Here is a 9758-nt window from a genome sequence, read left to right as displayed (position 1 = left end):
GATGGATGGATGGATGGATGGATGGATGGATGGATGGATGGATGGATTGGTCTTACCGTGTAAACACACACAGACCTAACAATCATAATGAAATTTTAAGGTTTGACTAAAATGTCTAGAATTTGGATAAAATGAAATGATTTGAAATTTGATTTGATTTGACATGAAATTATTTTTGTTTAAATCTTTGACCTAACAGGCTATGGGTGATTCATTCCTTCAAACAATGGTAGGCCCTTAGTCATTGTTTATTTTTTACTTATAAATAGTTAACTGTCCAGGAGTTTGTACAATGCATTATTGAATATAATAGTATGGACACGTCTGTGTGCACTCAGAGCCATTGCAGTCTGTGTTTGACCTTGTATCATGTGCTACTAAAGGAAAATCCAGCAAGTTATCTGTCTGTGATCTTGTCTGGTCTTGGTTGTGCTTCAGTGCCTTTCACTAAGGTGAAGCTTTCTCATCTCCTCATCTTATTTCAATGCATCTTCCATCCAGCTCGTGCAATGCCCCGGGCTAAACTTATTCTTTCTGATAGTCTGTAATTGCTTGGCTGATGTATATTTTTTAATATCTAGCAATATTACAAGGGGCTGGTAGTAAAACACGGATGGGTAGAGGAAGAAGCGTGAGATGGGAGATAAAAGTGAAAGCTGAGGGCTAAAAGCATGATGGAAATAAAAGAAGCTGAGCAGAGAGGTGAAGACAGTTGTCCTGAGGAATAAGACAAACAGAAAGAGTTGGGGTCTTTCATTTCTTTTGATCGCATCGTCAGGTTCCCCTCATGGTCACTGATATTCTGCTTTCTGCTGTAAAATGAATTTATAGGCACAGCTTAAAAAGAAAAGAGTAATCTTTGTCTTTTTTTTATACATAAAACTTGCATTTCTTGTTGAAAATGTTTATATTAATGTGAAATGTAATTTTATTGTAATGGTCTATTAAACCTAAAAATAGGCAATCAAAACTATTTTAACAAACATAACTAATGAGGTCAAATTTAGTTTTGATGAGAGACTGAAAGGTTGATATTTTTATGTATTATGTTTATACTGTAGCAAATGTACATCCTGTGTGTGTGTTTTCTAATTTGTAAGTGCAACTTTGTGGAAAGTTTGAACAATCTTCATTTAGGAAATGTGAGTATTACAACGTCTTTGACTATTTAATAGTCATTTAAAGTTTTTAATTTTAAAATGGGTCATAAAGTACCTGTACAAAATGAATGAGATAAACAAAGGCATCCCTATAATAACCAAAAGCTGACAATCATTTACTGTCAAAATAGGTTCTGATTGTTTAAAAAGATAAGATACGTTTTTCATCCATCCATTATCTTTACCCATTTATTCCATTTTGAGTCACGGGGGTCGCTGGTGCCCATGTTCAGCAATCACTGTGCGAGGGGCGGGGTACACCCTGGACGGGTCACAAGTCCATCACAGGGACACATAGAGACAAACAACCATTCACTCTCTCATTCACACCTAGGGGCAATTTAGAGTTACCAATCAGCCTAACATGCATGTTTTTGGTCTGTGGGAGGAAACCGGAGCACCCGGAGAAAACCCACGCATGCACGGAGAGAACATGCAAACCCCACCCAGAAAGGCCCCTGGACCGGGGTTTGAACCAAGGACCTGCTCGCCGAGAGGCAGCAGCTCTACCAGTTGCGCCACCGTGCTGCCCTGATACGTTTTTGCTTTTCTGTTTTTTTAAATATATCTTACCTGTTGTAGATGGATATTTGAGCCACGTCATTTTGGAGCAACAGAGTTGATTGAACCTAACTGATGAGCTAATGGCTAGTTGGAGCAGAGCCAAGACCAAGGTGAACCTCTGTCATCTTAAAACAACAACAACCTCACAAACGTCATGGGGGTTCAGGTCAGCCAATTTAGGATTACACCAGTATTTATATAGACCTGTGGTTATTTGCAAAGCCATGAAGCACCAGCATCATCATGTTGCAGCCCGTTCGGTGCAGCCTGATGCACTTTCAGCATGGATATCGTAGTACTTCTGCATAAACTGATGGCAGTGTGAAATCTTCAAAAACAACTTTTGCATAAACCCTATGAATTTTTGTTGTTTTATGGTGGCATACTGAGGTCGTTCAAAGAGTTATCTACAACAGGTATGGTCTTAAATGTTTATAACCTTCAAAACTTTACACTAAAACTTGTAACAATGATCTTAAACATGTAATTACTAGTGCTTACATTACTAGGTGAAAACACTAACCTGAAGTCAGATTAGAAAAATATACTGTACTGTTTATTTAACACTGTTGCCCTAAAAAGTAACACATTATTGTTTGAATGTTTATGAAGCATTCACACTATTGTGATCCAATTTTCTTCCGTACATTTCTCGGCATCTTTCTCGTTCCACAGTTTTTGTGCTATTTCAAGTTTTCAACAAATCGTAAATCAAAAACTTTGAGCTCTTTCAGGACAATCCTGCTATGACTTTTGGTATCGGTGCAACTTGAGCTTTTTGAAATATTTAGCCTTTTCTGCCATTTTTTTCCTCATAGAAAATGAATTGAGCTCATTTTACATCCTTCATCTCTTTAGATCTGTTTACAACTTTTACTTCTCCTTTCACATTTTGTTCTGCTTCAGCTTTTTTCAGCTTCCTTCTGCACATTTAAATTTTGTTATTCAGCTACTTTCAGCTGTTTTTCCAGCTGTTTTGTGCTCTTTTCAGATTATTTCTGCAAGTTTCAGCTTTTTCGACTATTTCAGCTGATTTCTTGATGTATGCTAAATTAGCCATGTAGAAAAATCTAAAAAAGTTACATCTGGTCCTCTGGACACAAAAAAAAAAAACTAAATAAATCAACAAAAAAAAAAATTGTAGAAACGTTTTGTCTTTCCTCCGAAAGACTTCTTCAGTCTACAATACAGCACCTCAGACTGAAGAAGTCTTTCGGATGAAATACAAATGTTTCTACAATTGTTTTGTTTTGTTTTGTTTTTTTGAATGTCCAGAGGACCAGATTTAACTTTTTAAGATATTTCAGCTACTAGGTTTTTTTATGCTAATTTCAACTTTTTCAGCTAATTCCACATTTTTTGCACTAATTTCAACTATATTCAGCCTAATTCAGCAAATATGTGCTCTCTCCATTTCTTTCAGCTGTTTTTTGTTCATTTCAGCTTTTTTCTGATAATTTCCACTTTATGTGCTCATTTCTGCTTCTTTCAGCCTAATTGGACAAATGTCTGTTTTATTCTGCTAATTTAAGCTTGCACCTTGCAACTGCTTTTAACATTATTTTATATAATTTCAGCAGTTTTCAGATAATTCCAAGTTTTTCATGTACTTCTGTTTTGACTTGGAGCTATATAAATAAACTGAATTGAATTTAATTTAATTTAGCTACCTTCAGCCCAATTAACTTCTTTATGCTAATTTAAACTTGTTATGCTCATTTCAGCTTTGCTTTGCTATAGTTACAGGTTTTTCTGCTATTTCAGCTACTATTTAGCTGCTTTATGCTAATTTTACAATTTTCTGGCAATTCCATTTTTTGATCATTTCAGCGCTTTGTTTCCTTTACTTAATTTAAGCTTTTTTTCTGCCTTTTCAGCTAATTTCAGCCTTTTTTTTTAGCTAATTTCCTTATTTTGTGCTCATTTCTGCTTATCAAAACCTAATTCAGCAAATACGTGTTCTTTCTAATTTCTTATGCTGAAGTAGGCTTGTCCTTCCATTTCAGCTCCGTCAACATGTTTTTAGCTAGTTGCAGCTGTTTTTTCAGCAAAGTTCTGCTGCAATAAGCATTCACAGTGCATTTTTACAGGAAATGCAATTAATCTAGTTACTTTTGTTCTTGTAATAATAAAATTGCCCTTATTTCCTTATCTATACTAAAAAGTAATGAATACAACACTCAAATACAGCAAAAGTTACAAATTTCACAAATTAATTTCAAGGGGGGTTGGGGGTGTGTGACTTGTTGTAGACTGCCACTTTAATAAATTACAGATTAAATATGACGGGGCTTCTTCTCCAATGTGGGCATTTATAGAATCTGTGATTAAAAGATTACTGATGAACACAATTCTCATACTGGGTCATTTTGAATTCAGCTTGAAGTAATGATGTGAATAAAAGTCAATTAGAATGGAACAACGTTGTAAAAAGAGCCTTTTTTTAATGAGTTCAGCTCTTTAGCTTTCCAAATGGAATAAATGCTTCTCCTTTTAATACTCAATTGTTGATTTCCAGCAATTAGACCACTAATTACAAAATTATGTACAATCAATTAGAGACAAAATCTCTAGATTCACTATTAATTAGATTTAAAGTATTGTTGTGGTTGTGATCTAAAATCTGAAATAAATGTATGTTTTCTTGGCTCCAACAGCATATCCAGACACTTGATGTAGGATAAAACTAAATTGTTTAAAATAAAACAGTTTATTTCTCCTTTTAATCTTTCTCTTCTCTTCCGGCTGGATGTGTAAGAAACAAAGTAGAACCGAAAGTGCAAATAAAGCAGAGAAACATGCAGACGGCACTTGCTTTGAGCTCTATGCCCGATTCTAATTGAGGTATTGACAGATTTAAATGAGGCAGAAATGCACACAAGAGTTCAAACGTCTCAAACAGATGCACACAATAAATGCATGAACCGAGCAAAATGCACACACCAAAAATAACAAAATAAAATAAAACTGCTTGCTTGGACACACACTCACTTGTAATAAAATGTAATCCATGATATTCATAAAGACAGATATATCCAACCTTTATTTATACAGGTTAGTCCAAATGAGCCTCGGGCACTCATTTAAAAGAGAGACCTGAGTGCTATGCTTTTTAAGGATGACGAGCAACATTTATTTGAAAACGGACAGAGTTCTAGACATGATGGTGTTGGTGAAAAAGACTACAGTAAGTGTCTCCCATGTTCAAGCCACTCGTGCCAGTACTTCTTTACTGAAAGTCCCTTGAATACATAAGTACATTTCGGGGATTGAAATGTGAAATGTGAGCTGTTAATGAGTAAAAAGCATGTAGCTGGGTCGGCTCGTAATGTCTGAGCAGCCCGTGGCAGCAGGGGGAGGGTAGAGCAAAGGATCACGAAGAACATAAAGCTACATCAAAGCTAACAAAATCATAACGTTAAAATAAAGCAAGACAAAGCATTATTCATGGGTACGTGGACAGAACTGGGTTCACCTTCTGCAACATGTGATGGCATTTTGTAGAGCATCTGAGCAATCAGTAAAATGAAAATGAGTACAATGTTGTTAATGTAAATGTACTGACTTCAGCTGTTCATATGGTCTTTACTGATAAAAACTTTTGCCAATACACACAAAAAAACAGCAATTTGCTAACATACTGAATTAGGCCTGGTGCAGAAGCAAAGTGCATTGGATGTGTCAAGTGGTTTTTTTTTAAATACTGAGGTACAAACTCAGTTTTTACCACACACTCATCATTACACAATGTATTTTTTAGCTTATTCAACTCCTCAAAAGTGACAGAATCAAAAGCACTTTTAGTTTTATGAATATGAGTTTTAGGCCCTGTCTGCATCACTCCAGGTATTTTTTCAACAGATTTTCTGCTGGTTGCACTTCCCCTCCACTTACAAAGGTTATGATTAAAAAAAATGCTTTATAATAACTACATTTATTTAAAAAAAAGCTCTTATTTAGGTATTACCCTGTAAACTGGACAAACTCAGATTTGAGAAACAGTGACGTAGACACCTGTTGTAATGACTATCACAATGTGCCCTAAAAACCAAAACAACAATGGAGTCATTTAAATGACTTTGTCTTTGTTGGTATTTATCCTTTCTCTGCTCATTGCAGATGATGTGGTCCTGTTGGCGTAATTGGGCCGTGATTTCCAGCTCTGACTGGAGCAGTCTGCAGTCGAGTGTGAAGCAGCTGGTATGAAATTCAGCACCTTCAAATGTGAGGCCATGGTCCTCAACTGGAAAACGGTGGATTGCTCTCTTCAGGTCGAGGGTGAGGTTCTGCCTCAAGTGGAGGAGATCAAGTATCTCAGGGTTTGTTCACAAATGAGGGAAGAATGGAGCGTGAGAGTGACAGATGGAGTACAGCATCTGCAGTATTGTGGACTCTGTACTGGTCCATTGTGGTGAAGCAGGAGCTGAGCTGTAAGGAAAAGCTCTCTGTTCACCGGTCAGTCTACGTTCCTACCTTGACCGAAACAATGAGATCTTGGATACAGGTGGTTGATTTGAGTTTCTTCCACACCACAGGGTAGCTGGACTCTCCCTTAGAGATAGGGTGAGAAGTTCAGTTATCCTGGAGCGACTTGGAGTAGAACTGCTGCTCCTCTACATCGACAGGAGCCAGTTGAGGTGGTTCGGGCATCTGGTAAGGATGCTCCATGGGCGCCTCCCTAGAGAGGTGCTTCAGGCATGTCTGACAGAGAGGAGACCCAGAGGAAGACCCAGGACACGCTAGAGAGACTACGTCTCCCGGTTGACCTGGGAACACCTTGGAGTCCTCCCAGAAGAGCTGAAAGAGGTGTCTGTGAAAAGAGATGATTGGGCCTTCCTGCTCAAGCTGCTGCCCACTCGACTTTGGAACAAGCAAAAGATAAGGGATGGATGGAATGGTATTTATCCTGACCCTGTTGCTATTCAACTTTGATCATGTACAGAAGAGGTTAAAAACTGAGATTAAATTGTAATCAATATCAAGGATATAAATAAGTTACAATTGTTTTGGAAGAAACTTTAGCTACAAATGTATTTATAACGTATATGTATTTACATGGTTGATTTTGACATTGCTAATGTGGACATGCTCACTACTTAGTGGCTCTGCATGGGTATTTCACAGTTTTTGTTAGAATGTTTGAATGTATGTATTTTTGTTACTAAATGAAGAAAACACATATAATATTTTAAATGTGGACTAGTGTAGCAGGGGCTAGACCAAAAACTTTCTCTCAAGGATGCAAAGCAGAGTGATAAACACATACTTTTAGATTGATCTTCACTTCACACTTGGTACTGACCTCTTCCAAGCCACATGATGGAAAAACTCACGCACATATCAGAAGTGGTAGCTTATCAATCTAAACTGCTTAAAACTTTCCATGACTCCAACAAATGCATGCTTTTTTAAACCAAATCTTTACCATTTTAAGTATATTTTCACATGCAGGTTTTTGATTGTTTTTATACCCTGTACAATTTTCCATTTTTTTGTTGTCAGTTTTATATGCTAATGAGAGTGGAGCCAACTGTGGATAAAGCAGCAGTGTTTGCTCTCAGTGTCAGAAAATAGATAAGGAAGGTTAGTACAAGCATGGGTCATTTTGCTGCATAGCAACTGAGAGGCACAGTCAGAAAACTGACCTATGAAAACACAGTTCTGTTTGCCTCTGAGCTTGCTGCTGCAGTACTGACAGCTCTCTGCCTTTTACACTGCAAAACCTAATAACAGCAACACATAAATATCCATAACCAACAGTAAAACAAATGCATTACCCAAAAGGAACATTCTACACAAAATGTCTTACAAAAAGGGTAAAGGTCAGAGTCAAGATAAAATCTTTCCCAGTATTATCTTCAACTTTTGTCAAGTTGATGTGAAATGCTCACACTTCCATCTAACAGAGCGGTGAGGTTAGGAAGAGCCGAAGAAGACACATACAGAGCCGTCCATTAGTGGGAAGCCTTGTGCTCCAGTTTGATGACTGAAGCAAAGTGAAAATGTGACACACTCCCATCCAAGCACCAGAAAAATGAGGAGCCCCCTCTTCACGCTGCAGGGGAGCTACATACAAATGCTCAGTGGAGGCAGAAAACCTGGAGTCTGACATTAACATACCAGCAGAGACAGGTGAGATGCATGAGTATAAAACTGGAGCATGCTTGGTGACAGTGAGCTCTAAGAAAGATGCTAAGTTGTCGTTGCTTGAAAAGATTTGTGCAAATAAATGTTTGAGTAGCTCTTCATCGTTGAATGGTTTTGGTTATAATCCCATACTGTTTTAACAGACTGAATAGATGCCTTTTTTTTGTACCGTAATTAGATTTAAATGAAGGATTACTGTCAATAATGTTTCTAACCATTTACTGTAAAACATCATTTGAATCACCTGAAGTTTATGTTGAGAAATTATAGAGTTGCGGCTGTTTTGGTCTAAATTGAAAATATTATTTTGTGTGATCTCATGCAATGCAATATATCACGTTATCTCACATGAGCTGTAAGCACAAAGTATGTGCTGTGAATGATTCGTAGATACTACCACACCAAATCTGACTTAGTGTTGGTAACATTTAATACGGTATAACCATTTTGCATTAAGCTAAGGTCATTTAGATGTAACAGCCATATTGAATTCATCTTAATTTATTTTGCTGACAGAAAACAGACTTAACACCAAAAGCTAATGCCAAAGTTCTAAGCAAAGTTGCACAATGTGTTGCACTCAAAGTACTGTATGTGCTGGGCACTATAATCAGCTAAAATCACACAATTTTTTTGTTTCACCAGGTGTAACATTGCCTAAGTTATAATTATTTTAGTGCTTTTTAAGGTCATCTGGCTGTGGTTCACATTGTGAATTGGGTTGAGTCCCAAAGGTAATTGGTTGTATTAGATGTACATCCAGTGATAGCTTTCTGAAAGTATTAATAAAATATGTTTAGTCATTTACAAGATATTTTGCTAACTGACAAACATGGTTGACTTCAATAGTTACTAGCAAAATTTTAAATACACAATCAGTTAGTACTCAGACTATAAGTTGTGAATGATTCTTTGCAACTACTACAGCAAATTTAGCTCAATATCTGTAAAACTGACTAATTTAGAGACATTTTTGTATTTGATAAGATATATTTGCTGTGGTGGCCATTTTGAATTGAAATGACTCTAAAAGTTAATCAGTTGCAGACATATTTCCAAATATTACTCTCTGAATTTTTTATTAAAATATGTCCTATAATTCATTCTTTCATGTGAAGGAGGAAAAGCCCTGACACTGAAATACTAACACATTCATGGCATTGCTGTGAACCTTCAGCTGCAGGCTCTTACTTTTGACGGTGAGGTACATGGACTTGCTGACGTCAGCTCCAACATCGTTGCTGACCTTACACAGGTAGAAGCCGTTGTCGTCCTCCAACACGTGTTTGATGAGCAGTGAGCCATTGCTCAGCAGCTGGATTCGAGATCCACTGTTCAGAAGGATGGGCTGAAACTGGGGAACACCGGCACCTGATGCAAGCAGAGGAAGCAGGGGAAAAAATAGCATTTAAAAATAAATACTTATGGTTTGTGCAACCATTGTGTGATGGTGCTTCAACCTAATGAGCTTCTGCACAAGCTTTAATCTGACTGTGCCAGTGCATTTACAGATAAAGTCCATCAGGTGTAATGAGGACCGTAAACATGTTGTTCCTCCTGAGCTTGAGATTTGACCAACGATTGGACTCTCTTCTCCAATGGGAGGGCTAAGTAGAATCATGCCCCTATAATTGGAACACACCCTCCAGTCCCCCTTTTTGAAGAGGGGAACCACTCCAGTCTGCCAGTCCTGTGGCACTGCCCCAATGTCCATACCATGTTGCAAAAGCTTGACAACCAAGGCAGCCCAGCAACATCCACAGCCTTGAGGAATTAGGTCGAATCACATCCACCTATGGTGTACTGCCACTATGGAACTTTTACATTACCTCAGAGACCTCAGCCTCGGTTATAGATGGACCAACCCCCCAAGTCCCTTGACTCAGT

The 9758-nt window shown here is 37.6% G+C and overlaps 1 protein-coding gene across 1 annotated transcript in view; it reads right to left on the bottom strand.

The window, feature by feature from the left end:
* The window catches only part of LOC119410858 (Down syndrome cell adhesion molecule homolog), a 50432-nt gene extending 40940 nt beyond the window's left edge, over positions 1–9492 (bottom strand). The window contains exons 1-2 of the mRNA XM_037677779.1: positions 9447–9492; positions 9063–9242 (exon numbers count right to left, since the gene is read on the bottom strand). Coding sequence (XP_037533707.1) covers positions 9063–9242; positions 9447–9492 — 226 coding nt within the window. The remainder of the gene's footprint in view (positions 1–9062; positions 9243–9446) is intronic.
* Positions 9493–9758: the final 266 nt, after the last annotated feature.

Source organism: Nematolebias whitei, chromosome 6 (genome assembly GCF_014905685.2).
Source record: "Nematolebias whitei isolate Nwh7 chromosome 6, NemWhi1, whole genome shotgun sequence".
NCBI classification, from domain to species: domain Eukaryota; kingdom Metazoa; phylum Chordata; class Actinopteri; order Cyprinodontiformes; family Rivulidae; genus Nematolebias; species Nematolebias whitei.
This window is presented reverse-complemented; position numbering and strand designations above follow the sequence as displayed.